This window comes from Chaetomium strumarium (assembly GCF_033439665.1).
Source record: "Chaetomium strumarium strain CBS 333.67 chromosome Unknown B0T15scaffold_2, whole genome shotgun sequence".
Taxonomy (NCBI): domain Eukaryota; kingdom Fungi; phylum Ascomycota; class Sordariomycetes; order Sordariales; family Chaetomiaceae; genus Chaetomium; species Chaetomium strumarium.
Genome location: NW_026944430.1, coordinates 2547432 through 2573894, shown reverse-complemented (window position 1 = coordinate 2573894; position 26463 = coordinate 2547432). Strand labels below are relative to the sequence as shown.

The 26463-nt window shown below is 58.1% G+C and overlaps 11 protein-coding genes across 11 annotated transcripts; 6 read left to right on the top strand and 5 right to left on the bottom strand.

The window, feature by feature from the left end:
- The first annotated feature begins 57 nt into the window (after nucleotides 1-57).
- On the top strand, nucleotides 58-1489 carry B0T15DRAFT_109258 (Rrp15p-domain-containing protein). Its single transcript, XM_062861477.1, has one exon. The coding sequence runs from the start codon at nucleotides 117-119 to the stop codon at nucleotides 1155-1157; it is 1041 nt and encodes a 346-aa protein (XP_062724291.1). The 5' UTR covers nucleotides 58-116; the 3' UTR covers nucleotides 1158-1489.
- Nucleotides 1313-2311, bottom strand: B0T15DRAFT_109249 (2Fe-2S ferredoxin-type domain-containing protein). The gene is made up of 3 exons (XM_062861476.1): nucleotides 2278-2311; nucleotides 1869-2171; nucleotides 1313-1811 (listed from the first exon to the last, which is right to left on the bottom strand). Exons 2-3 carry the CDS (start codon nucleotides 2102-2104, stop codon nucleotides 1469-1471), a joined length of 579 nt encoding a protein of 192 aa, XP_062724290.1. The 5' UTR covers nucleotides 2105-2171; nucleotides 2278-2311; the 3' UTR covers nucleotides 1313-1468.
- A 263-nt stretch (nucleotides 2312-2574) lies between these two features.
- Nucleotides 2575-4661, top strand: B0T15DRAFT_410989 (mitochondrial carrier domain-containing protein). The gene is made up of 3 exons (XM_062865387.1): nucleotides 2575-3109; nucleotides 3161-3627; nucleotides 3692-4661. Exons 1-3 carry the CDS (start codon nucleotides 2708-2710, stop codon nucleotides 4335-4337), a joined length of 1515 nt encoding a protein of 504 aa, XP_062724289.1. The 5' UTR covers nucleotides 2575-2707; the 3' UTR covers nucleotides 4338-4661.
- Nucleotides 4662-5436: 775 nt separating this feature from the next.
- On the top strand, nucleotides 5437-6727 carry B0T15DRAFT_524581 (glycoside hydrolase). The gene has a single exon (XM_062868779.1). The coding sequence runs from the start codon at nucleotides 5837-5839 to the stop codon at nucleotides 6602-6604; it is 768 nt and encodes a 255-aa protein (XP_062724288.1). The 5' UTR covers nucleotides 5437-5836; the 3' UTR covers nucleotides 6605-6727.
- A 325-nt stretch (nucleotides 6728-7052) lies between these two features.
- Nucleotides 7053-8915, bottom strand: B0T15DRAFT_109209 (nucleotide-diphospho-sugar transferase). The gene is made up of 3 exons (XM_062861475.1): nucleotides 8317-8915; nucleotides 8094-8249; nucleotides 7053-8022 (listed from the first exon to the last, which is right to left on the bottom strand). Exons 1-3 carry the CDS (start codon nucleotides 8638-8640, stop codon nucleotides 7501-7503), a joined length of 1002 nt encoding a protein of 333 aa, XP_062724287.1. The 5' UTR covers nucleotides 8641-8915; the 3' UTR covers nucleotides 7053-7500.
- Nucleotides 8916-9181: 266 nt separating this feature from the next.
- On the bottom strand, nucleotides 9182-12349 carry B0T15DRAFT_392257 (regulator of volume decrease after cellular swelling-domain-containing protein; the record flags this gene model as incomplete). Its single annotated transcript, XM_062864623.1, has 4 exons — nucleotides 9182-9988; nucleotides 10065-10610; nucleotides 11377-12013; nucleotides 12072-12349. The coding sequence occupies 4 exons, from the start codon at nucleotides 12347-12349 to the stop codon at nucleotides 9182-9184; spliced, it is 2268 nt and encodes a 755-aa protein (XP_062724286.1).
- Nucleotides 12350-12559: 210 nt separating this feature from the next.
- Nucleotides 12560-13817, top strand: B0T15DRAFT_524576 (uncharacterized protein). Its single transcript, XM_062868778.1, has 2 exons — nucleotides 12560-12775; nucleotides 12837-13817. The coding sequence occupies exons 1-2, from the start codon at nucleotides 12763-12765 to the stop codon at nucleotides 13559-13561; spliced, it is 738 nt and encodes a 245-aa protein (XP_062724285.1). The 5' UTR covers nucleotides 12560-12762; the 3' UTR covers nucleotides 13562-13817.
- Nucleotides 13818-14021: 204 nt separating this feature from the next.
- B0T15DRAFT_429352 (splicing factor, Prp19-binding domain-containing protein) lies at nucleotides 14022-15590 on the top strand (the record flags this gene model as incomplete). Its single annotated transcript, XM_062865705.1, has 1 exon — nucleotides 14022-15590. Exon 1 carries the CDS (start codon nucleotides 14103-14105, stop codon nucleotides 15588-15590), a length of 1488 nt encoding a protein of 495 aa, XP_062724284.1. The 5' UTR covers nucleotides 14022-14102.
- A 78-nt stretch (nucleotides 15591-15668) lies between these two features.
- On the bottom strand, nucleotides 15669-18054 carry B0T15DRAFT_109146 (DNA polymerase alpha subunit B N-terminal-domain-containing protein). The gene is made up of 3 exons (XM_062861474.1): nucleotides 17384-18054; nucleotides 15979-17320; nucleotides 15669-15918 (listed from the first exon to the last, which is right to left on the bottom strand). The coding sequence occupies exons 1-3, from the start codon at nucleotides 17860-17862 to the stop codon at nucleotides 15748-15750; spliced, it is 1992 nt and encodes a 663-aa protein (XP_062724283.1). The 5' UTR covers nucleotides 17863-18054; the 3' UTR covers nucleotides 15669-15747.
- Nucleotides 18055-18062: 8 nt separating this feature from the next.
- Nucleotides 18063-19730, top strand: B0T15DRAFT_410973 (CRAL-TRIO domain-containing protein). Its single transcript, XM_062865386.1, has 2 exons — nucleotides 18063-18274; nucleotides 18335-19730. Exon 2 carries the CDS (start codon nucleotides 18419-18421, stop codon nucleotides 19535-19537), a length of 1119 nt encoding a protein of 372 aa, XP_062724282.1. The 5' UTR covers nucleotides 18063-18274; nucleotides 18335-18418; the 3' UTR covers nucleotides 19538-19730.
- Nucleotides 19731-20036: 306 nt separating this feature from the next.
- On the bottom strand, nucleotides 20037-25619 carry B0T15DRAFT_550595 (uncharacterized protein; the record flags this gene model as incomplete). Its single annotated transcript, XM_062870254.1, has 4 exons — nucleotides 21131-25619; nucleotides 20684-21100; nucleotides 20344-20641; nucleotides 20037-20056 (listed from the first exon to the last, which is right to left on the bottom strand). The coding sequence occupies exons 1-4, from the start codon at nucleotides 25127-25129 to the stop codon at nucleotides 20037-20039; spliced, it is 4734 nt and encodes a 1577-aa protein (XP_062724281.1). The 5' UTR covers nucleotides 25130-25619.
- Between the last annotated feature and the right edge of the window lie 844 nt (nucleotides 25620-26463).

Genomic DNA, 26463 nt, shown 5'->3' with positions numbered 1-26463 from the left:
GGCGATCTGCCCGCTCTCACCGCCAAAAATCTCGGGGAGCCGTCTGTCCTGGCAAATCGTCAAGCTCACAGTTCCACAATCACAAGCGAATCGAACTGCGTGACAGACCGCACACCATGGCCGGCTCATCAATTAGAAAGCGCTCTTTCAACGACGGTCCCAAGGGCCGCACGGTACGGCCGACCAAAAAGCAAAGGAAAATAGCAGCATACCACAGCAGCTCCGACGAGTCCGACAGCGATGATGAAGGGGCGCGCGTGCCCGCCAATCTCCTCGACTCAGAGGACGAGGATTTAGATGATATTGAGGTCGACGATGGCGCTTCTTCCGCCGACTCTGCCTCAGACTCAAACTCTGATTCTGCGTCAGAAGCAAGGGATCCGTCATCAAAACGGAAACCGCAATCCAGACCAAAAGAAAAGGAAAGCCAAGCGAAACAATTCATCGCCAGAGACGCCCCCGACTCAGAGGATGATGCATCCTCTGCCGAGGAAAATGCCGACGACGGCGGTGATGACGATGACGAAGATGGGATGTCCGATGCCGCCAGCCACAGCGACGCCTCCCAGACCGGCGGCGGGAAGAGTAGCAGCAGCCGGCCGAGCACCAAATCCAAACGCAACGACCCTGCCGCCTTCGCGACCTCAATTTCCAAGATGCTGTCGTCCAAGCTCCCGGCCTCGCGGCGCGCCGACCCCATCGTGGCCCGCAGCGCGGACGCCGCCGAGCACGCGCGCCAGGCCGCCGACTCGGCGCTGGAAGCCAAGGCGCGCAAGCGGCTGCGCGAGCAGAAGCGGCTAGCCATGGAGAAGGGCCGAGTGCGCAACGTGCTAGTGGCGAGCACGACGCGCACGCTGAACGTGGCGACGGGCGAAATCGAGGAGGTGCCGGAAGAAGGGGCCGAGACGACGGAGCAGATCCTGGCGGCGGAGAAGCGGCTGCGCAAGGTTGCGCAGCGCGGTGTGGTCAAGCTGTTTAATGCCGTGCGGGCGGCGCAGGTGAAGGCGGCCGAGGCGGAGCGGGCGGCGCGGAGGGAGGGCGTTGTCGGCGTTAAGAGGAAGGAGGAGAAGGTGGCTGAGATGAGCCGGAAGGGGTTCTTGGACTTGATTGCGAGCGGTGGGGGGGGGTTGAAGAAGGGAGGTTTGGAGGAGGCATGAACGTCGCACCCCTTCTGTCTGGATTGCCGTCACCACTCTCTGTCATCTTCAGAGCAGAGCCTCTGGTTGTTTATGTACAGCACCTCCCGAGATGCCTGCTAGTCGTACAGTATGTATTGTACATGTACATTGCTCTGCCGAATGCAGAAATGTCTAAGGGATTTGGAGGTGCACCAATCAGGCACGACTCCTCCAAGCCACATTCACGCCCAAGCCATGCCCAGGTTTGTGCTTCTGGTATCTATGCATACTTTCCCTGACCCTATCGCACAAAACGACAGTTGAAGAGCAAAAACCGGCCATCCCGGCCCTCATTTAAAATCACTTGACTGCAAGTTTCTCGTCATGGCCGGCAACTTGACCCGCAGCCCATCCAACTCGGGCGTCATAACGACCTGGCAGCCCAGACGACTTGTCTCCTGAAGGCCGAACGCCAAGTCGAGCATGTCGTTCTCGTCGTCGTCCGGCTCGGGCATCCTGTCGTAGTATTCCTGGTCCATCACGATAACGTGGCACGTGGAGCAGGCGCAGGAGCCTCCGCACGCGCCTTCCATCTCGAGATCGTTAGCTTGCGCGATGTCTAGCAGGTTGTCGCCCTTGGACACGGCAAATTTGTGCTCAGCGCCCTCCTTGTCGATGAACGTTACGTAGAGCCTGGCGGGCAGTCAGCGGCGCAAGCGGTATACCGGGATGGCGATTGACGCTCCGTACTCTTCACCTGGCTTTGGAGGGTCGATGTGGCCATGCAAAACGGCGGGCGAGGCGGAAAAGGATCGTGTTTGTGATGGGGTCGACCACGGCGAGTGGCGCACGCGGGGCCGGGGAGACCGGCTGGCAGCGCTGGTTATTGTGTAACTTCGCACATGCCGCGCAACGGAGGCGCCAGTGCGCTCCCGGGCAAGCCTTAAACTCGGGACTGTCCGAGCAAGCAGTCTGGGAATCGACATATCGGCGGCGTCTGGGCCGGGAAGGAATCAGGGCGGAGACTCGACGGAGAGCCCTGCTCAACGGAGGCTGGAATGTGAGAGCGAAGCGGAGTTAAAAGCTGCCAATGCGGGAGCGCGAAAAGCAAACAGCCACCCGTCTGAACCTGCAACTGAGACAAACAGACAAACCGCACCCCTTGTCGGACTTGGAATATATGACTCCCGATCTTTTGCAAATCGTTCCAACGACCCTGCAGCTTCAATTCATCGAGATGACTGGAATACCGATCAGAAGCGAACCCAGCTCCGATAGCTCCGTAGAGAGGAAATTCATCGTGGCTTTTGGTACCCGTCTGTACGGATTAACGTTAGTATGCGTGAATTGCTTTTGTGCTTATCGGAGCCCCGCCCATGCAATAAGTGGCATTGCGCATTGGCGCATGGGTGGTGGTTGAAAGTTTCGGGGCGTCCCCTCCACAAGTGATTTGAGTGCAAGCTTGAAAATCGTCACTGAGCTCTCCACCAAGCTCTCCCCACCTGTAGCTCCCCAAACCCTTTGCACAGGGACAGCCGGAAGCCCTCTCTGTATTGTCATACCATGGTCCTGCGCACAAAAAGGACATAATGGCCGGCCACAACGACGGGGTTAACCCCCTCAGACCATACTACATTCCGCCGTCTATCGGGGAGCCGCCCGAAGCGCTCCCAACGCCGGGTCCACGGGCCTTCGCCCAGTCCAACTCAACGGGGAGATACGCTTCCAAGGCTCGCGATATCTTCTCCGACATCGACTACAAAGACTATATTGCCGAGCCCTCGCCGTCAGTTGTGCAAACCATCAAGGAAGTGTTGGACGAGTTGCTATGGAAGTACACGTCGGTGCTCATGGCGCAACCCTTCGAGGTCGCCAAGACCATCATGCAAGTGCGGGCCCAGGATGACGTCGGAGGGTTGGCGGCGGCGGCAGAGGCAGCCGAGGAGGCCAGGCTACGACAGGCTAGCCAGAGGATGAGCATGCGTGACGAGGTGAGAGCCCACCCACCCCACGGGGATGTTCCTCGACTAACAAGGCGTCAGCATACTCCCTCCGACTCTGAGTCCGACGTGGATGAGTCGGCCTTCTTCACCTCACATCAACCCCGAGCACCATCCCCTACGCTTAGGCGGCCGAGAAGCCAGAGACATCCGTCTCCACAGCCGTCACGAGTGCCAAACAGGGCAGTACTGGCTCACCAACTGGCCATACGCACGCCGGACTCGGTGTTAGAGGTGATCGCGCAGCTCTGGCAGAGAGAAGGCGCCTGGGGCGTGTGGAAGGGGTCAAACGCAACATTCATTTACTCGGTACTCCAATCCCTGCTCGAAAACTGGTCCCGCAGCTTGCTGAGCGCTCTCTTCAACGTCCCGGACCTGGGCGTTAAAACCGACACCGACAGACTCGTCGATCTCGCCTCACCTTACCCCTGGGCCTCCCTCTTCGTCGCTGCCGCGGCCGCCGTCACAACAGGGCTGATCCTCGCTCCACTTGACCTAGTCCGCACCCGGTGAGTGAGCGTGCCCGAATCATATACTTCACCATACCCAACTAACATATTTGATTCCCACCAGGTTGGTAATAACTTCCACCGCCTCGCGGGCCTCGCGGCGCACCCTCTCGACACTCCGCAGCCTGCCATCATACCTCTGCCCGTCCTCCCTCGCCGTGCCGACCATCCTGCATTCGCTCATTCACCCGCTGCTGACCCTCTCGACCCCGCTCGTCCTCCGCTCCCAGTTCATGATTAGTCCAGAGTTGGCGCCTACCACGTTCTCCATCGCCAAGTTCTGCTCGTCCACCGTGGCGCTGCTGCTCAAGCTCCCGCTCGAGACTGTTCTGCGCCGCGGCCAGGTCGCCGTCCTCTCCTCACCGGCGTACCTCAGGTCGCTGGAAGGGCCTGGGGTCGGGGGAGGAAGGAGGCTTGACGAGAAGCCGGCCGTCGAGCTGGAGGCTGTTGTGCCCCTTGGGCGGTATGATGGTGTCGTAGGGACTATGTACAGCATCGTTTATGAGGAGGGCTCCCATGCTGTGCCTACTTCTGCGGGTCCAAAATCGGCGGCAGCGAAGAAGGGGAAGACAGCGACGGTGGCCGAGACGGTCTATCGGCGCGGTCAGGGCCTGGATGGGTTATGGAGAGGCTGGAAGGTCAGTTGGTGGGGCTTGGTTGGGTTGTGGGCGGCTGGGGTCCTCGGAGGTGGAGGTGATGGAGAGTTCTAAGGTGTGACGCTCTCCGAGCTCCGCTTCCTCGGAGGACGCTCCTGGTCTGCGACCGAGTGCTGCAGTGATGAGAGACGGAGAAATTGTCTGGATATGTCCGTGTTTCGCCACGGGACTGGTGTGCTCTAGGCGTTGGTGGCACGGCGTCTTTGCTTTGGCAGTGATTCCCCGCTCACGAATTGGTATGATATTCCCAGGCTCGGTTCCCGGGATGTGGGCCTTGGCTCCTCCATAGGCTTTATATCCGTAGCTGGACGTATACGAACGAAAATGGCGTAGAGAGAATATTACCGGGTTGGCTAGCATTGGATACCTACGAGACGGAAGGTGTGCTGTCTTTGGCTAGGTATTGTACCCTCATCAAACGAGGTAGTCATTCCACACAACATCCCTCTTCAGTGCCCCCATATCCGCGGTGTACATCGCCACGACCACTCCAATGCCTCTCTCTGCCGGCCCCCCTTTTCCGAGGCACAATAGTCATAAACCCATCCGTCTCCGCGTTAGGCAACCCCATGAACATAAACGTACCCACCACCATCTGGACGTCAGTCTATACATGCATTCTCGAACAAATGGTCAAAGTGACATGCAGCTTCGTACTCGCGCAATGGCGACTAGGATTCATGTTCTTTTGTTGAGTGAAGGAGTGGCGTTGCAGGAAAGCATGTGTCTCCAAGATATTACATATTACATACAACTGCGAACAATACCATACTGTAACACGGTATGGTCTCCGTATGAATAGAATGAAGCTACGGTAGCGTCGGTAATTACTTGTACTCCGCGTATGTGTATACGGGATTACTGTATGTAAGTGCTGCTAAAATACGGGTATGTGGTATCGCTATCGGAAATTCTGTTCGTTATGCTGATCAGATCAGTTAGGTAATTAAGACAATAACGCTTGTGACCTTGACAGTAGAGCTGAGTACGGAATACACTACGCAGCTCGGAGCAGGGCCGTGTCACCCCGATTACCTAGGTACCGGTATGTAATCTCAGCCGTGTTGCGCGGCCTTGGAGTTTTAACGTGTTGGCGGGGCCAGGGTCCCACACGGATCTCAGATCTAGACCCAGGGCGACCATACTGCCGGCCCCGCAAACTGGAGAACCTGTAAATCAACATCATCATCTGAAGTCACTCTTGAAACCCTCGCCAGTCTGGCCAAGGTCATAAATCTGGTCGGGAGAATCAAGGCCGCCCAAACGCTACCACTAAACATGCCTAGATCCACATCCGACTTCAGCGGCCATGGCCCCCAAGCACCCGCCGCGCTTAGCAAGCGCTGGACCTCGCACCATCATGGGCACAGAACGCAGGTTAGAGGCCAATGTGGCCTTGGAAGGAGGCGCCATGAACGTCGCCCCCAACCGCACCCGCTGGGTAGCCAGGAAATATAAGATGGCCCTTGTAGAACCCTCAAGGCGGCGATCATGCCCCTTTTCAATATCCACTCATCACCCCCAAGTACTCCCCTTTTCTCTCGAGCTAAACAATGCTGCTCCGCACCACGGCGCTCGCCCTGGCACTCGCCGGGACGGTATCCGCGCACGCCACCATGTTCGGCGTGTTTGTCAACGGCAAAGACCAAGGCGACGGGCGCAACAAGTACATCCGCTCGCCGGCGACCAATGACCCGCTGCGCGACCTCAAGGACCCCAACATCGTGTGCAACACCAACGGCGGCAAGCCGGCGCCGGAGTTCGTCAAAGCCTCCGCGGGCGACAAGCTCTCGTTCCGGTGGTTCCACTTCAACCCGGACGACCCCAACGATATCCTCGACCCGTCGCACAAGGGCGCCATCCTGACCTACATCGCGCCCTACACCGAGGGCAACGGCGCGGGGCCCATCTGGTCCAAGCTGGCGGAGCAAGGGTTCGAGAACGGCAAGTGGGCGACCATTAAGATGATCGCCAACGGCGGCAAGGTCGACTTCTCGCTGCCCGCACAGCTCGCGCCGGGCAAGTACCTCGTGCGCCAGGAGCTGGTGGCGCTGCACCAGGCCGATTTCCGCGGCGACACCAACCCGGGCCGCGGCGCCGAGCTGTACCCCAGCTGTGTGCAGGTCGAGGTGACGGGCGGGAACGGGGAGGCGTTGCCGGATCAGGACTTTGACTTCAACAGGGGGTATACGTACGACAATCCGGGGTTGTTCTTCAACATTTATATCCCCTTCGACAAGTACACGCCTCCTGGTCCGAAGGTCTGGGATCCTGCGGGCACCGTCAAACCTGATAAATCCCCATCAGGTAACCGGCCTTAGCGCCGCCAACTCGCTTCCCAAGAGAGTTCCCACCAAAGTTTTACCTGTTTCACCTGTTCCGTTTCGTCTTTTCTGAGTACCTTATGTAGTAACCTTACCATATACCACAAATTCTGTCTTGGTTTCAAGTGCCTTCATCGACACAGCGTAAAGGTAAAGACGTGATCCAAGAATCGTCAATTACGAGTGAGATAATACGTTAGCCACCGATGTGTCTAGTGTAAACCTTACATACAATAAGCCGCGCAAATAGAGTTCTTGGGTATCATCCCTGAAATAGGGGTTCTTGGAGTATTTCAACCGAGTCGCCGAATCCAACCCAACACCACGAAGCTAGCGCCGTATATATCGTGTCATTATGCAGCTATTCCCTCGCGCATTCAAAAGGGTGAAGGATGTCCGGACTGCTCCGGAGCGTTTGTGCACTGGCGTGTTGGAATCGAGCCTATCGCCCACGACTTCCCCCGCTTTCGTGAAAAGTCAAAGTAGGTAGATTATGAATGGCAATAGCCGAGCGGAGCCGGTAACGCTGGCTGCCCATGGACAGGTTTGCCGTAATTGAGATGCTTGTGATCGCAACTTCAGAACCCCTCATGGCGTCCAAACACAAGCGTAGAGATGTCAGTGATTGTGGATCTAGCGGATCAAGCGCTGGAAAAGGTTGGCACTGCTGGGTGTGTCGTCATGGCTAAAACCGCCCCTGGACGAAGTGGGAGGGGGGATGGCGCTAGGGATGGCGGCCGCTGAGGCTAGCACACGCCTCGGGAATACAATGCCTGGAGCATCGGCCTTGCCGTTGGGTATCATCATTGAGCCTGGCATGAGAGTATTTCCGACCAGAGACCTCGAGGGGACTTGAGTATCTCCTGTTGTGTTCCACGTCGGGAACTACAAGCTTAGACCTCGCTGCCTGCAGGACGGTTCGTCAAGAGGGTGTAACCGCCCATGTACCGCCGGAACAACCGCAAGCCCACCCAGCCAAGCAGCCCGATGCCGCCAAGGAGAATCGCGAAGAAAAGGAAGAGGTGGTTGCCAATGGCTCCGAACAGCCTGTTGTCCCAGTTGTTCCAAGTTCCACCACCGCTGTGGCTGAAGAATACCCACGGGGCAGCACCGGGCCTGCCATCCATCATGATGCGATATAGGCGGTGCTCGTGTTCTGGATTCTTCTCCGGCTTCGGCAGCAAGGAATGGTATTCCTCCCAGATGGCCGTTTCAAACCACTGGCCGCTAGCATACATAATGGTGACGTACGGCAGAGGCCACTTCCAGTCATACGGGATCAGCGATAGCGTCAGACGGTTCCAGAAAGGGTGGTGTGGTCGGGAGCCGAGGATATTGTTGCTCAAGGCGCCCTGGCCGCCGTCGGTGACAAAGACCGGGTAATAGAGGAGAGGAGTGAGACTAGTTTTGCAACCCTGGAAAGACAGGTCGGGTTAGCGGGTTGGAAATGGCACTAGACGGGGAAGGCGCCCGAAATGCCACAAACATTGTCCAGATCCATGTAGATTCCGCCATAATGCAGCATTAAGAAGTACCTGACCGCGTCGACGCGCTGCACAGGATATCGATAGCCATCGTACGTGCGTAGGAACCATGGGTATTCCCTCTCGATGAAGTCGCGCGACGCCTTCTCGGTCCATAGCTGGGGCACTCAGCCGTGTCAGTAAGATCTGAAATCGTCCGTCCAGAGAGACGAGCACCGCACGCACCCTGAACTCAAAGTCTGGGTTCAGATCCATACACCCCTTCCGAATCTCAGCCCATTCCTTCGGCAGCACGTCGTTCCCGGGGTCGTGCCAATTGTGGAAGACATGGTGGATGAGTTTCGGAATATATTGGATGTGCTGCTTTTTGGCGGTCTCGGAGGCGTTGGCAGCGGCGTAGGCCGCCGCGACCTCGCCTTGGGTGAACGCGATCCCTTGGTGTTGGAAGAAGATATGCGCGAAGGAGAGTAGGCGCGAAGTCACATAGCCAAAGAGCGTCACCAGACCAATCGCCCAGAGGACGACCGATATCTTGATAGGGATGCGCATCTCGATCGCAGAGGTGACTTTGTTGAGCTGAACGAGGAAAGAAAGCCAAAGGGGCTACATGGAGTGCGCCGGCCACCCCACTTAACCTAAGTTGGTATCGGGCTCCACCCGCTGCAGGAGTCGGATCCTCCTGTCAACTAGCGTACAGTGGGTTCTAGATAGTGATGCCCGGCTACTCTCTGCCAGAATCTTAACAATTAGTTACCCCTGGTCTGGGTCCATTTCCTGATGAAGCAGGGTCTTCAGAAGTTCAGAGGCGGCCTCGAGCGTGCACGGTTGGGGATTGGAGAGCGGTTGGAAGGTGCCAAGGTGGACCCACCAGTAGTTGAAATCCCGAACTTTGCAAATTTCCAAAAAAAAAAAACCCATGGATATATATCTCGAGCACTCTGCTTGTTTTTGAGCCCACGCAATGCTCTCCTGCTGTGATTCCACACCGCACCTGATCTGGGGAAGGGACGGCGGTAAAACGTTGTTTTGACGGTGGCCTCAATGACGGCGAAAAGTGCGTCTCTGGCGTTTCGAAACTTCGAGCGTAGGATCAGTAACGGATGCAGTTGGTCTCCAAATATCTGGCTCGCGGGATATTGACGCCAGAGACGTGGCCGGGCGCTTCTCCACCCACGATCATCCAATGGCTGATGTGGCAAGACTTGGTCTCCGAATCCCACGACCATGCAAGGCAGGCTCGAGAGCGGCGGTCGCAGTCCTTCTTACAGGCCTTGGGTGATTTGATGTTTGGGATCGTGAGGGTTGATTCATCCACAGCCCCGACATGGTCCCAGTCCTCGTGGAACGTGGCGTCTGTTTGTCTCCACGGCGGTGTGTATCCGTATATTTCCCAGAGATCGTTCCACATGACCGGTTTGCTGATGTTTCTGAACTGGTCACCGAGTTTCCTCATGGCTGCCGGCGAAGCCAGCTTGTGGAAGGAAAGAAGCGGCGAGCAGAGCCTGTCAGCGCGGATCTTGCTGAGCAGTGGCGGCTCGCCGTTGAAGAAGTGGCTGTATGTCTCATCGAGATATATGCCCAGCCTGAGCAGGGCTTTGGCCAGTAGCCGATCGCCCCACGTCTCATCGAGCGAGTCGACGTACACGGATGAAAGTGCTTTGGGAGTCTTGAAGAGGGCGCTCACCGCTGCATGTGAGAGAATGACAGCAGACCCTCCATGCGCAAAACGGGCCCTGAAATCACCAACCGCGTTTCCTAAGTAGTGTGGTCGTGTAGGGTCAAGATGTTCAAGGAGCGGCTTCAATGAAGGTTGGATGACGAAGGTGTCATCGTCGACCAGGAGGTACCACTGCTTGCCGGGGTATGTCTTGTAGGCCAATTCGAGACCTGAGATGAACTAGATGAGTACGCCGGCCGTTAGCGCACGAGGAGGAACAGGAGGGCGAGGGTTGGATCTTTGGGTCTCAGCTCACCTTCATCGCGTCCAGTTCCCACCCAAACGATTTGCAGTATCGAAGGGCCAGTCTCTCGTCCCCCTTGTCGATGGCCTCGCGCAGGTCATTATACTTGCCAACCCTTGGGTGGGACAAGTGCGCGCGCAGATGGCGGAGGGCACGTCCCACACCGTCATGTACCTTAAGCCATTCGCCATGATGCTGAAAAGCGTCGGGGTAATGTCCTCTATCACCTTCGTAGTCGGCGATGAGGAGAATATCCCGAAACTCGTTCACAGCGCTCAGAGAGTCGAACCAAGCTGGCACCCTGTCTTTGGTGCCATATCCTGTCTTTAAGATGACCAGGACGTCTTGACCCAGGTCTACAGGATACGTCGGCTGCCCGTAAATCCATTGCTCGCTCGGGCGCGATGTCATGGCAGCCTCGAGTCTCTTGATATTCCAGCGGACGGCCAGCCAGACGGTATTATCGTACGGCAGGACGAGCCACCAAAACATGCAAATAGCCAGGCCAAGACATAGCAAAGACCGCGGTCTCAGTCTGGGACGCGGACGCGCGCGGGTCTTGGGGCCGAGACCAACGCGGTGCCATGGGACTTGCGAGGCCATGCTACGAATGCCAAACCGAGTCAGTTAATACCTGGGGGAGAAGCAGGGATATGCAGCAAGGAACGCAAAGAACCAACCTCTAGTAAGAAAAAAAGACAGGAAGGCCCCTGCTCGCTTGTACGTTTAGACAGTCGCGTCTTCATGTGACAGCGAGTTGGCTCCTGTCGTGGAACAATCCTGAGCAAAGCTAGATCCGCGCCGGCCGCCGGCCGACCTTCTAAGCGGGAAAACGAAAACCAATAAGATATCGTGTTATATGCGTCCAATGCTCTCGCTATACTGCTGCCAGTATGGCAAACGGGCCATCTCGTTGGCTTGGAGACCTGTCGTCTTATTAGAGCGAGTTCACTGCCCCAGAAAATGGAACTTTACAAGAATGAGATGAGATGAGACCAGGGTTAGGGTTGGCTCGTCAGAATTCCATATGAGCGGCTGCGACGCTCGCAGGTGGGAGAAGACCCTTATGCGCGGTTCAAACCCAGACAACATAGGTCTTTGGTGAGAATACCGTCCATCCCACGCTGCTTTTGCCTGCCTCGGCATGCCATCGTGCGATAATGCCCTGTCTAGAGCTCGACCGTAACTATCCTAGACACAACCCGGCGATCGCAACACCGTGCGCCAGGCACAATACCACCTTCAACGAATACCAGTCGTCATGTCATTCCCTCCTAGGCCTCTTAATATCACCCTCATCCGCCCCAGTCCTGGTCCCGTTTACCCCCTGCTCATTCTCCTCCCTTGCATGAACAGTACCAGCCCCTTCCCCCAGCTCACCACTCACGCCTTCGCCTTCCTCTTCTCCTTCCGCATCACCACCAATCCAATTCCCTTCCTCGTCGAAATACTCATGTACATTCTCCGCCGTGATCCAGCCTCCACTACCAGGCATGGCAGGCGGTAGCCCACCGTCCCTTGCGCCGGCGAAAACGCCGCTGAACCCCTCGACCGGCTCGTAGTCTCCCTCAAAGATGATCTGCGCGCCGTCCTTATCGTCCTCCTCGTCATCCCCGTCCTGGACAGGGTCCGGGTTGAGATTGGAGCAGTCCGAGATGGCCTCAAACAGCTTGGCTGCTTCGGATTTGGATGGCGTTGCCGTCCCCGCAGTTTCGGGGTCCGTTGAGGTTGAGGTTGCGGTAGTAGAAGGTTCGGGCCGAGGGATCAGTGTGAGCTCAACCGTTTCGAACTCGTCGTCACCAGCACCGCCCTCGGCGAGTTCGAGTTGGAGGTAGACTGAAGGGAAGGTCTGATCGCCGGACTCGGAGCTGGCACGGAGGGCTTTGATCGCGTGGATGCTGATCTGTTGGTAGGGAATTGAGACACCGCGCTCCGCCGAGGGACAGAAAATAGAGAGGTTTCTGGAAGGTGGACGTTAGAATGGACCGGTTGACTGCCTTTGGCCTACGGTGCTCATACCGAGAGTTCACGAAGAGATCGACTTTCTGTTCGACATTCTCTTCGGTCTGGCCGTTCAACGCGCTGTTCTCGGGGGAGGTTGGCTCGGACGAGAGGTCGGCAGGGAAGAAAGGCAGCTTGCCCCGCTGCGACTTTGGGATCCAAGCCTTTGCGCCCGTCGCATAGTAGTATAGCACCGGTTTTCCTTCGTAGAAACTGTTCGGCGTCTGCTCCTGGTGGTCGGAGAGCGGGGTGTAGTCGCTCAAGGCGAACGGTGACCGGACTGTCTGGAGACTCATCTTGAGCGCTGAACGATGGCAATGGCCATTTGTTTGTTTCATCGCAAGTGACGTGGGGTTGACATGAGCTCGAGCTTTTATCGGGCTTATCGACAGTGGGGCCTGCGCTTTGAGTGGCTGTCAACGCTCAGGTACCGGATAGCGGAGCACAGTACGGATTAAATATGTACTGTGTCGGGTAGGTAGGTGAGGGTAGCCCGCAGGGGCCTTCAACGCGCCGCCGCCGCCTTATAACCAGGGCCACTACCCCCGACACCACCTACGGACACAACAACCTACAACTGATATCAAATCGAACGTGAACGTCTAACTTACCATCAACATCGCACTCTAATCTTAACAATTCTATTTCGTGCTGCCTTAGCATTCTGACTCAACAACAACTTCCGTTCTTCCAGCGCATTTACTCCACGATGCACGACCACGGTAAATCTCGCCATACTTTCCAGCACCAAAAAGCCACTTCGACTTGCTAACCCCGAGACAGAAACTCACCCGCTTCTTCAGCAAGTTCCCCTCACGGTTTCGCCGTTCATCCAACTCCCCACGGCGACCACACTGCCGTATCAATACAAGCAGATGCCGTCCACGCTGCCACCCTCGACGTTGGGCATCACTACAGCGTCAACAACAGATGACGCCAACAACAACACCAATAACCCATCAGCGCCGGCCAACAAACCAAGATACGTCGTCTCCGCATCCGGATACACAGCCCACCCCGACGACATTCTGCAGGCCTGCCGGGAGCTGCACGCGTATGTCGCGCAGCTGCAGGCAAAGTCCGAGAAGGAGCTGCGGGAGTTTGACGAGCGCATCAAGGCGCGGGAGCTGGCCGAGAAGCGGAGGCTAGCGCCGGGATGGCTGGATAGTGAGGCAAGGTTGTTGGAGCCAGAGAGAAAGCCCGCCGAGATCGCGGCTCAAGATCTTCAGGCTGCGGGGCACGAGGTCGCAACCGGTGGCCGGGCGGAGACTGGTGCGGCCGTTCCTGAGCAGGGCCAAGGGCTCACGGAGGGGTATGGACATGGGCAGTATATGTGGCTGTTGCAGCAGCCGGTGCAACTGAACTTCCATGGTTTCGGTGACGAAAGCGGGGATTCGTATGTTGAGGGACCCAGTGAGATGGCTGTCCCGGATGAAGGGCAGGAGTTAGATCGAGCATTTGGAGTGATGCAGCTAGCTGGGAAAGCCCCGAAGCTAGGCGGATCTTGATATGTGGCAAGTGCGCCGGTATACGTTTGGGATAGGTAACTGTGGGAGAGATAACTTTGGGATTCATAGCAGACAGATCGGTCCTTGGATTTGCTTAGAGCAGAGCACCTACAAAGAAAGGCTGTTGTTAACTTATTCTCGTCTCACGGATCTCGTCACGTTTCGTTCATTAGCTTTGGTGACAAGCATGCCGGCCTGTCTCCAGGGGCGCCTTCACCAGTTTTGAGTATATTCATCATTCAAGTTTAGAAAAATCCATATAGAGCTCTGATGATAGCGGACCGTTGAGTGAATCGATTCCACACAAGAGCGCGGCTTACCAGGGTGGAGCCAAGTCGGTGTTTACCTAAGGTACCTACGTACTACGATGTGGTAGGTGCTTTATTTAGCGCTACTGCCACAGTGCATCTAGCCCGACCCGGCACCATGCAATTGACAATTGACGTACTACTGTACTAGTAAATCTAATAAATCCCCCGATTGCCCTAGCTGTCACGAATCATCAAACAACCCTCCCAACCCACTCTTCCGTTGCCCAAAAATGCCGGCCGAAAAGCGCATGACCGCCAACCCGCTCAAGCCAGCGCGCTACCGCGCCGGCAAGCCGGTTGGCCCCGAGTCCGATTCTGATTCAGACGCCCGCGGATCCGATCAAGAAGAGGAAACAACCAAGAAAGCGGCCCCCCGGAGGACCGCGCCGCCACCCAAGTTCGCGAGTGCCGCGGGACCCGGGCGAATCATCAGCCGCGGCGATGGCGCAAAGATTGATCTCAAAGGTGTGGGTCTAGGGGAGGTGGAGGATGAAGAAGCCCGTCGTGAGGCCGCTCGAAAGGCGCGCATCGAGGCGGAGAAGAAAGCAAAGGAGGAGGGGTTTGTGACGGAAGAGGAGGAGGAGGAAGAAGAAGAAGACGAGGAAGGGAGCGAAGAAGAGAGTTCGGAAGAGGAGGAGAGCTCAGAAGAAGAAGAGGCCCCGCGACGATTAATGATGCGGCCTAAGTTCATCCCTAGGAGCCAACGGCAAGGGAACGGCTCGACGACGGCCCCGAAGGCAGAAAATTCCGCTCCAGCAGAAGACGAAGCAGCCGCCGAAGAAGCCCGCCGCAAGGCTGCGGACGAGCTGGTCGAAGAGCAGATCAAGAAGGACCTGGCCGCCCGCGCCGCCGGTAAGAAACACTGGGAAGACGACGAGAGCGGCACAGAACACGAGGTCGACGACACCGACGACATCGACCCGGAAGCCGAGTACGCGGCGTGGAAGCTGCGCGAGCTGAAGCGGCTGCGGCGCGAGCGCGAGGCGATCGAGGCCAAGGAGAAGGAGCTGGCCGAGATCGAGCGGCGGCGCAACCTGACCGAGGAGGAGCGGCGCGCCGAGGACGAGGCGCATCTCGCCGCGCAGCGCGAGGAGAAGGAGAGCCGCGGCAAGATGGGGTACATGCAGAAGTACTTCCACAGGGGCGCCTTCTACCAGGACGAGAGCAAGGCGGCCGGGCTGGACAAGCGGGATCTTGTCGGGGCCAAGTTCGCCGACGACGTGAATCGCGAGCTGCTCCCCAAGGCCTTGCAGTTGAGGGACATGACCAAGATTGGCAAGAAGGGCGCCACGAAGTACAGGGATCTCAAGAGCGAGGATACGGGCCAGTGGGGGCGCTGGGACGATGGGCGCCCGCGGCGGCAGTTCGACCGCGGTGTCGATGAGCGGTTCCAGCCGGACGACCGTCGCCGGGACTGGGAGAGGAGCCATGACAGTGGCGGCAAGGGCGCCAATTCGATTCCGCTTGGGGAGCGGAGGGAAAAGCCGCGGGAAGGCGATCGGTATCGGGATAGGGATATGGGCTCTGATCGGGATAGGAACAGGTTTAGAGATCGGAGCAGAGATAGGCACAGGGACGGTGACAGGGATAGGCAAAGACGGTCGAGGTCACGGTCACCCGTACGGGACAGGGGAGAGCGGAGGAAACGATCACCGTCCCGGGAACGGGACAGGGATCGGTACGAGAGCGACAAGCGGCGGAGAGTGGAAGCCAGATAACGCTGACTGTGCACTCTGCACGCCGGGATGCATTGTACAGTACCTCTGTAACCGTTATGTCTTGATACCCCCAAGCCTCCTGTCGGTTTAGATGCGCATCCCTCAATAGCCGGGCCATACCGTGGTCATGAATAATTTATATTGCAACAACGTTCGATCAGATTCTCGTAATCTCTACCCTCGCCCTGTCAAATATCCTATGGGCGACCATGCCACCACTCGCAATATCCTTCTGAGACTGGGGATAGAGCGTCATCCTGGCGTATGTACCGGCAGCTTTTCGCTTTGATAAATAGCCGGGGTTGATGACAACCACACTCTCCACGACCTACAGTTCTCGCGGTCAGCTATCTCTCCAAAAACAGGGGAAGAACAAGAGAAAACTGACCTTCGCAAACGGCGGCAACGCACTCGGCACAACAAGCACATCCGGCCGCACATTCACCATCTCGCCCAGCTTCAGATAACTCACATCGAGCATCGCGCCAGGCGGTATGCCTCCTTCACCGCCATCGGCTACCCCTGCTGTGCCCGTCTTGGGCAGCTTCCTCCTATCCGTCGACGGAAACAGCGGGAAGTAGTGCCGCTGCTCGATCAGGTACCGGCTCACGCGCGACAGGGCGTCGGCCGAGCGGGCACCGCCGATGAGCTCCTCATGCCTCAACTCCCACAGGGCGTCCTGAGAGCTGATGGCCACCACCATCTCGTTGATGCTCAGCGTCATGGGGTTGCCGACGATCTTGGCCGTCTTGGGCAGGCCCAGCTCGCGGCGCGGGAAGGCGTCCTGCGGCCAGGCGACGTGCTTGTCAATCACGTCGCGCACCGAGGGGACCAGCAGGATGGTGACCGTTGGATTGAGGCTGACCAGCCGGTTGAGCGCGGGCGAGATGAAGTACTTGAACACGGTCGTCATGGTGGCCGTGTCCGAGTCGTAGCTCGCCTCAGCGGGTAGGTCGAAGTCCCCCGACGCGATGAGCGGGTGTTCCATGTCGATGAAGGGCCCTGCGAGCACCAGCGCGTCGGCGTATGTGTCGGCTGCTTCGCTGCAGATGGTGTGCAGGGGCTCGAAGTCGAGGTTGTCGTCGGCTGTGTAGGGCCCGGAGGCAAAGAGGATGTTGAGCGGGGGGGGGTCGGTGTCGGCGTCCATCGCGTCAGGCCCGCCGCGGAGTCGAGAGATGTGGGCGGAGAGAGCGTCGGGGGGCGAGGCGGCGTTGGGAAGAAGGGGGATGGCGAGGCTTTTGTAGACGGTGAATTCGCGCCCGGAGGTGTTGATACCCCTAAGAGCGACGATCTGGCCGGGGAAGAATTGGTAGCCCTTGAGCTTGTCCAGCTTCAGGGGCACGCGCAGCCCATTGCCCATCCTCCTTGACGTCTCTAATACCAGAGAGGCTGCGTTTAGCTTGCCTTCCGGCGAATCTGATGCAATCCGGCCAACGGCGACGATCTCCGTGGTCCCTTGGCTGGCCGGACTTCCGAAAGCTGATTCCTCGAGCTTGTGGTGCTCCATCACCGCACTAACGAACTGGTCTATCCGGTCGTCTAGGATTTCGGATGCCTCGGACGTCTTCATAGCAAGAGTTTTGTACCCGAGCTTCTTCTGGTCTGACGCGGCGGTGAGCTTGATGCGGGATTCGCTGAACGGGGAAATGGGCGGCTCAGCAGCCTCTAAGTGCTCGTTGAGGACTTCGAGCACTTCGCCGGCGTTCGGTCTTTCCTTGAAGGACGATGGGCTACCCGAATCGCAAATGTTAGCATACTCAGCGTCCACGAATGGGGCTAGAGGAGCACCATACGGGATTGCGCCCACTACGTTGGGTTGCTCTTCCACTTTTAGCGGTGAGCTCGTCGGTTCAGCCTTGACCCGCGAGACGGCAGGTGTTCTCCTCGCAGCCTTGGCAATCCGCCTTGCTCCGGGAGTTGCGAGGCCATCTAGCATCCCAAATACATCGCCGCCCTTGCCCGCCCGCGGGGTCGCGCCGGCGCGTTTCTCGGTTTTGATTTGTTGCGACCGGTTGCTCCGTTCCAGCTCGTCCTGGAGGTTCTGCTTGAATGCGCGGAGATTGTCGATCGAGGCAACAAAGTCGTCCATTCCCATCTTCATGCCGTACGACTCCCACTTGAAGAACAGATCCTGCACCGACAGCTGGTGCAGGCGCATGATGGACTTGAGCTCGGCCACGACATCGGGCTCCAGGTCCTTGGTTCCCGAGCCGAACCGCTGGTTCAGCTCTGCAAGCGTCTCGTCGGCCATTGCGTCAATTTCGATCCTCATGCCAGTTCTGAGGACGGATATCGAGGCTTGTTTCTTGCGCGACCCGTAATATTGGGAGCCGTCAATCGTTCATGGAGGGGCATTAGGTGGGACGCGGTGAGACGCGACGAAAGCACTTTACGCGAGAACGAGGTTCTGAGCCAAAACCAGTTAGTGCACTCGAATTGACCGTGCACATACCTAAGATAGATCCCTGCAACGCCAAGGGTCATTAGAAGACCGCTGTCAGCAACAGTTCATCTGATAATCTGGCTCGCTATCTCCATATTCCCAGCATTTTACTGCCCAATCGCTAGATGAATTAACCTGAATCAAGCTAATCTGGTAGCAGTCAGCCTGCCTTGCCAGATTTGCTGGAGTTCGCTGGAGAATCTTGCCTGAGCTGACCCAAAGTGCAGCTTGTCTTTTGGCGGTGTGTATCCGTAATTCGAGTTCCCAAAGGATCCGGCGACCCGATGCTGACGCTACCAAGCAGCCTTGAGACTGATCTTCTGTCAGTCCAGCATCAATCCACTTTCCTGTTGTTGCAGTAATCAGTTCCACATTTCAGAACAGCATGGCGACAGCGGCCGCTGCACAGGCATCCGCCACAGACTCGGGGCAAGAGAAAGCCGCGGGTCCCCTCAAAGTCCCGTTGACTTCGCCTGCGCCCGGGAGCCGCCCCAAGGAGCGGGCAGCCCTGACGGCCGAGCAGCAGCAAAAGTACGACTGGCTGCTCGCGCAGGCCAAGGCGTGGACCGAGGTGCCCTCAACAAAGGGGGGGAAAGCTGGCCCGCTCAGCGACAACGAGAAGTTCTGGCTGACGCGGGAGTGTCTCTTACGCTACCTGCGCGCGACGAAATGGCACGAGAGGGAGGCCGAGAAGCGGCTGCTCGAGACGCTCACCTGGCGGAGGGAGTACGGCGTCGAGGAGCTGACGGCTGAGCACATCTCGCCCGAGAACGAGACGGGGAAGCAGATCATCCTCGGCTACGACAAGGAAGCGCGCGTGTGCCACTACCTCAACCCGGGCCGCCAGAACACGGACCCGTCGCCGCGCCAGGTGCAGCACCTCGTCTTCATGGTCGAGCGCGTCATCGACATCATGCCGCCCGGCCAGGAGACGCTGGCGCTGCTGATCAACTTCAAGCAGAGCAAGTCGCGCTCCAACACGGCGCCCGGCATCGGCCTGGCCCGCGAGGTGCTGCACATCCTGCAGCACCACTACCCGGAGCGGCTCGGCAAGGCGCTGATCATCAACATGCCCTGGATCGTCACCGGCTTCTTCAAGCTGATCACGCCCTTCATCGACCCCATGACGCGCGAGAAGCTCAAGTTCAACGAGGACATGGCCCAGTACGTGCCGCCGGAGCAGATGTGGAACGAGTTCAGCAGCGGCAACCTCGAGTTCGAGTACGACCACTCCGTGTACTGGCCGGCGCTGCAGAAGCTCTGCGGCGAGCGCCGCGAGGCTCGGTGGGAGCGCTGGCTTGCGGGCGGGAAGCAGCTCGGAGAGTCGGAGGACTATCTCGCCGGCGCCACCGAGACTGGTGTTGCAGGGCCGCAGCCGACCGGGGAGCCCACGGTAGACAAGGCTGACTCGAGCGAGCCAGAGGCGGTCGCGATCGAAGAGAAGATGGCCGAGCTCAAGGTTGAGCAGGCGCCAGATGCTGCAAACAGCACGGCGGTTAACTGAGGCCCGAGCCCCGAGCCCGCGCACACAGCAGGGGCTCTGAGTAACATTCCTTCTCTTGCCAAATTTTGAAGCGCTGTTTGGCATATACACCATATACCAAGCATATATAGAGGGTCGGATAGTCCCACCATAGATGCCTAGCCCGTAATACCATCTCAGTACCCCAGACTCTCATGTCTTCCCACGGCTGGAGGTAACATTGAGTCGCCCGGATGCCTTAATATGTACAGATCACAAACCACACCAAAGTGCGCACATCATCCGCATCCACAACTCACAATCCACATTTCTTCAAGAGAACATCACGTAAAAGAGACAGTAGTTTTTGGTCTCAGCTAGGGTATCTTACCAGACCTATCTCGACAAGCCTGACGTTTCAACCAAACGAAGCAGTTGCTGCCACTCTATCAATCACATCCTGCAAACGAAAGCCGACCAGAGGTGTTGATAAACCAACCCCTCAGGTATTGTATGTGTGCCATCCAATGCACCCCAGTGCCTATGCTCCCTTTCCAATGCCTGTTCCAACCAAACGAAAAGGACCGTGTGCTCTCCCCGTTATAACGTTCCGTCGTATCGTATGCATCAGTATCTAGGTATGTATGTTACCTTGCCCAACCCAGCTCATATACACCTCCCCCCCCCCCCCCCCCCCCCTCCCCCACCGTTCAAGCCAAAACCCAAAAGCAACCGGATAAACGCCCATAAATATAGATCATTTCGTCAAATCGTAGACTGGCGTGCCACAGCAGCCTGCTGAGGAGTATCACCTCGTATTTTCGAACTCTCCGCCGTGACGTCCTCACGCTCCTCGGACGGCGGCGTAAACGGCGGCCTCGCAAACTCCCCCGTCAACCGCCCACCACCACCGCCGGCCGCACCATGGACATAATGCGACGGCGACGGCACAGCCGCACAGGGGACCGTCTCCAACGAGCCCGCATCCCCCGCGACCACTACTGCCGGACCACCACCAGCAGCAGCGACAGCCTCCCCGCCATCACCGTAATCGCGATCATAATCGTCGGTCCCACCAGCACCAGCAGCAGCAGCAGTAGCATGCTCCCTCAACACCTCCTTCACCCCCTTGACAGCCTCCATCTCCTGCATGAGATCGCGATCGGTAGGCCACAGAGACTTGCGCACAGCCGTGACGCCCAGCTCAAACACCACCAGCGCCGACAGCACGGCGAAAAACACAAGCCACCACATGCCCCTGCGGCCGAACCCGCCCAGGAAGGCGTCGCGTATGACGTAGGGCCCCACAGAATCCTTGAAGAGCGCGCTCAGCAGGACGTTCCACACCCACCAGCCTGTGAGCGACAGGACCATGGCGCCAAGGATGACCCAGGTGCGGTCGTGGACCTCGAGGAACATGAGCTTGAGGTTGATGAAGACGACGGCCAGAGCAAAAGCGAGGGTGCCGACGGGATAGAGGTCGGTCGGGACGGGCCAGTGGGTCGGGACGGCGTAGATGTAGTAGACGGCGTAATAGATGATGACGGACTCGACGACGGCCAGGAGCATCCAGCCGAGGTACTGGAGGAAGTTGAAGCCCTTGTTCTTCTGGCCGAAGGTGTACAGCTCCGGCACGGCGAGGAGGGTCTCGGCCGAGAGATCGCGCTCGAAGATGCCCGGGATGATGACGGGCAGCGAGGTGAAGATGGTGTTGAAGACCGTGAGCGACGTCGACTCGAAGATGGACGTGCCCGTGTACCCGTTGAAGAGCTGGTAGTGGGCCTGGACGAGGTAGAAGACCACCTCCTTCCAGAAGGTGCCCAGGATGTACTTGCCGGACCGGACGTAGAGCCACCGGCCGTGGACAAAGAGCAGCCGCTGGAGGAAGCGGAACTGCGCGATCGAGTAGTCCGAGATGCGCGCCGCCTGCAGGCCTTCGCGCCCGGAGATGCCGATGCCGACGTGGGAGGCCTGGATCATGGCGATGTCGTTGGCGCCGTCGCCGATGGCAAGCGTCACGGCCGAGGGAATCTGGCGCCGGATGCACTTGACGAGGTTTGCCTTCTGGGACGGCGAGGCGCGGCAGCAGATGACCGAGTCGACTCTAGCGACCAGGTCAAAGAACAGCACCCGGAGCGCGTCGTCGTCCTCCACCGCGGACAGAGTGTGCCCGTCGATGACGGCGACCGAGTGGGGGACCATGCCGCGGCTGACATCGGTCAGCGTCAGGGAGAGCCGTTCCTGCAGGTCGCCCTGCGTCACGTCCAGGATGTACACCTCAGAGAAGGGCTTGCAGATGCGCGCCGAGTGGGCGACGTTGATGGCCGTCTCGCGCTTGTCGCCCGTCAGCATCCAGACCTTGACGTTGGCCCGCCGCAGCTTGTCGATGGTCTCGGGCACGCCCTGCTGCAGCTTGTCCTCGATCGCCGTCGCCCCGGCAAGGTCGAAGTCCCGCTCGATCAGCTCGGCGGCGTCCTCGATGCGCTCCTGGCGCTTGACAAGGCTGGTCGTCGCCTGGTGGTAGATAGCCTTCCACTTGCGGTACTCGTCTTCGTCCAGGTAGCGGTAGGCAAAGATGAGCGTCCGGAGACCTTCGGTCGCAAACTCGTCCACGTGCTGGAAGCAGCGCTCAAACACGGCAGCCTCGTTCAGCACCAGCGATTCGTCCACCAAAGCATCGCTCGGGTCCGCGATCTGCGCCAGTTCCAGCGATCGCGCGCCGGCCAGAGAGCGGCGCGGGGTGTGGCAGTAAGGGTCAGCGTCGTGCAGCTGCTCGTCTGCGGCCTCGGATTGGCGGCGGGTCAGCCAGCTGTCAACCTCGCCCGCGATCGCAGCCGACCGGTGCCAGCTGTCCTTCCGGTCCAATGCCCGTCTGCTGAAGTTCAAACTGTTGCGCGGCTTGGCGCTGTGCAGACTCTGTCTGCGGAGAGCCCTCTCCTGCTCCATGCTCCTGCGCATGCTTGCTCTCCTTTCGACGGCCGACGCGGTTTGGATGGCAAGTTGCTTCTGTCTCAGGCGCGGTAAGATGACGCTGTCGGCGCCTTTGGTGAAGATGCACAGCTTGCCATCCGGCATGCGGACAACGATGGACATGCGCTTCCGCTTGCTGCTGAACTCGACAACGTCCATGATCTCGTACGTCTCGCGCGTCGTCGAACCGTCGGCATGGCATACTTGCAGCGTCATGCTCTGCGCGGCCCTGTCGACCAGCAGGTATCCCAAGTCCTTTGCGGCCTCGACAAGAGCAAGCTCGTCGGGCGATGCCGCCTGGAACGCGATCTCTCCATCCTCGCCCGTTTCCGGGAGGCAGGTGTGGCACAGCGCTAGGCAGAGGATGAACTGGCGAGCCCTGCGCGAGAAGTGGGAGTGAGGTTTGTTGGTGAGATAGCGAATTAGGTCGTCCGTCTTGGCCTCCGGCTGTCCGTGGGCGGGATGGGTGCTTGTTTTCCATCTCGATGCGCCAGTGTTGGTCCTCGGCAGGCGTCGGGTCTCCGAACGGCGGCCCTCGACAAGAGGATCCTCCTCCATCATCTCCAGATCTGTCACGCGCGTCGAGATCTTCGCAGTCGAGGTATCGCGCACCTTCTCATCACGCTCGACAGTGTCTCTGCGCATCGGCTTCTTTCCCTTCTTCTCGGATTCTCTCTGCAGGTCCCGGTCATGGAGAAATGCCGTCCCCGCGACACTCATCTTGCGGAACTTCATCATGTTCTCGGTCAATGTGCCGGTCTTGTCCGAGAATACATAACTGACTTGGCCAAGATTCTCCAGGATCGTGGTTGTGTTGGCCACCATTGGCGTGTCGGTAACCGGGTCGTACATCTCGATGTCCCGGAGCAGGAAGAGCTGCCCGAGCTTGACGATCTCGTGGCTGACGTAGAGCGACAGCGGGATGAGCGTGTTGTAGGCGATGACGAAAGCGATGAAGATCTGTCCCAGCTCGACAGACCCGTGTTGAAGGTAAAAGGCGCGGCGCTCATACTGGCGCCGCCAAACGATGTAGCCGACGGTGCAGCCAAGGCTGAGCAAAATGACGAAGAACACGAGCATAATGACGATGCGGTTGACAATGTTCTGCATCTCGGGCGCCTTGGCGCGAACGTTCTTGTTCGCGTTCATGCGGATCTTGCACTCCTCACCGCTGTTGATGACCAGACCAACGGCTTCGGCCGTGTTCCGCAGCGTCGACCCCCTGTACACGACCTCATTCAAGGTCAACGGCATGGTCTCGCCGTTGACCGTGGCTCTGCCTTCAAAGTTGTACAGGTCCATGTTCGGATCTTCGGACACGACTTCGGCCACGCACGCCCCCATGCTCTCGACCGGGAAGCACTGTTTAGCCAGCAGCGGACATGCTTGTTTGCTCTTCAGGTTCGTCTCTCCATCTAGCGCCATGGTTTCGATGTACGCGACGCCGTTGGGGCCGGTCGCGTGGAGCAAAACAATATCGGCCGGCACATTGTCGTCTCGCCGCAGCCGGATGATGTCTCCCACTCGGAGGTCCTGCCACTGAACCCTTGCCCAATGCCCCGATTCCGCATCTCTGGTCCCTATCGCCTCATCCCCAGTCGCCTGGGCCTGCTCCTCCGTGTCGGCTGCTGCCTTCTCACTCTTCCTGATGGGGAGTCCCGGAAATCGTCGACCTCCGCTCCTCGTCTGCTCTTTGACGGTCCTCTCCGGGTCCAAGACCCAAGCCGAGCTCCTGTTCTCCAGCTTGTCGAGCCTGTACCTGCGGTAATCGTCATAGCCCTCTTTCGCCATACTGAGCGCAACGAACGCGATGAGCGGCCCGATGGTGGTGTAGGTGCCGGTGGTGCTGAGACCGGGTATCATCTGGAGAATACCAATGACGAGGAAGTAAAAGTTGGCGAGCTTGCTGAACTGAAAAAACATCTGCTTGGGGAGGAAGTTCCAAATGGTGTATCTGCTCGACCGAATCACGTTGGACACGTACGGATGGCCTGTCCGTTCGTCCTTCAAGGGCTTCCGCCTTGCCAGCCCCGGCTTCAGGGGAATGTGCCTCCCATCCTGGCTTGGCGGGATCGGCTTCTGTCTCAACAATCCCTCCACGATATAGCGCTTGTATGCCCTCTCGGCAATCGCCCGTGCCTTTTCCCACGGTTGGCGGGCAAGTCGCCTCTGCTGCTTCCTGCGCCGCGAAATCCAACTCCCCAGCGACTGTGCATCGGCGGTCTTCCCGTCGGGGGCGACGACATACTTGACGTTCTCTCGTAACTCCTCAATGGTCTGGCGCGGCCGGGTCAAGGAAACTCTCGGCTCATCTATGCGAATTCGCCCGGTAGCGTGTGGTCCTGTGGAAGAAGACGGGTCGAGCCGGTCTTGACCAAGTTGCCTCGTCGGCGGCACAAATGTATGCGACTGGATCGTGTAGAGGTCGGCTGTTGTCCTAGCTCGCGCTAGTTGCGGTCGCCGGGGCTCTCCCGGCGGTCTAGCATCGTCGCCATTCTCAAATCGTACGCCCCATCGCGGTGTCGGGGAGAGCTCACCACTCTGGGGATCCTGCGCCGTGCGGTAATCATCTGAAGGAATACTCGGGCTATGATTTTGCAATTCGATGTGTTCCAGCTGGTCTCTTAGTGCATCGACCGTCTCTCGCTGGCTTCTTCCTTCCATGCCGCACCCAGGAACAAGACGGATCTCCACAGCCGAACAGGTTAAAGAGTGATGCGGTAACGAGTGAACATCTCCGAGCACGAGCTCTGACTCTGTTGCTATAGCGTGGCGAAGTGAATAAACGATAGTTGGATGGGAGAGAGGAACCAAGTTGGAACGAATGGTTTGGCATCTCGGAATACCAGCTGCACGAGGTTGGATGGGAGACAGTGGGTACTTCGTAACTTCGTAACTGCCCCGAGACTTGGAACCGGAATCATGGCCGAACTAGGAAGCTTGGCACGCGGTGGCTGTGGCAGTGCGAGCCAGCAACGGGACTTCCCAGTGCCATTGCCAATGCCAGTGCCAAGCTCGAGCCAGACTAACCTTCTCAAGTATGCAGCGAGATTCGTACGTACACGTACACTGTAGTACACGTTGAAAGATCGATCCCTGCTCTTGTAACGCGTCCTGACTCCTGCGGCCTGCGGTTGCTAATTCCTTGGCTGGAGTGGCGTGTCTCCGCACACTCAGCCTAACGAGGAATGTTTTAAAGATGGTTGAAACCTGAATCGGGCTAGCAGGAATGAATCAGGGCTTGAACAACAAGTATTAAAGTTATCCCAGTGCGCACACGCGCGGCCACCTCGGTAGGTACCTACATGATTGTGGTTTTATGGTATGTGTACCCGACACCGCCCGTCACCGTGATGACACCAACGACGACAACCGTCCGGGTGACCTGCGCATGGGCGCAGGTCACTGTGAAGAATCACTGAGAATTCATTGGGAATCTGGGATCACTCCGGTCGGATGCCAATGGTCCGATCTGCAAATCCCCGCAGAGGGGGTGAGATCTCGACCCCACCAGCTTTTGCTCTACCCGTCCGCTTCGGACAACTACAAAAATTTGTACTCACTCGTACATTAGGTACAGTTTCTCAACGAAGAGTTTAACTCACCGTCAGTAACTAAGGTAATCGTGGTGGAGATGGGGTTGAGCAGGGAAGATAAAGTGCTAACTTAGGTAGTTTGAGGGCCCAAGATTTTGCGTCCCTCGGCGCTGTCTTCTCGACGGAGTATAAATGTCCTATGTACGTATGTATTGTAATTTGTACGCACACCGCACCACACCATGTGGTATGTGGTTCGAAACGGCGCCGTTTTCCAATGCCTGGTGCATTGGAGATGCTTGATATGAACAATACTAGTAGTAAGAGACATGGTGCCTTGTATATGCCAGGCTCGACCCTGAGTGCTTTCAACTACGGAGTACCTAGTTGAAGCGGATTCCGTAGTTGAAGCGGATCCTCATCCCGCAGAGCGCTGCAGAGGGGCGTCGATCCCGGCGAGAG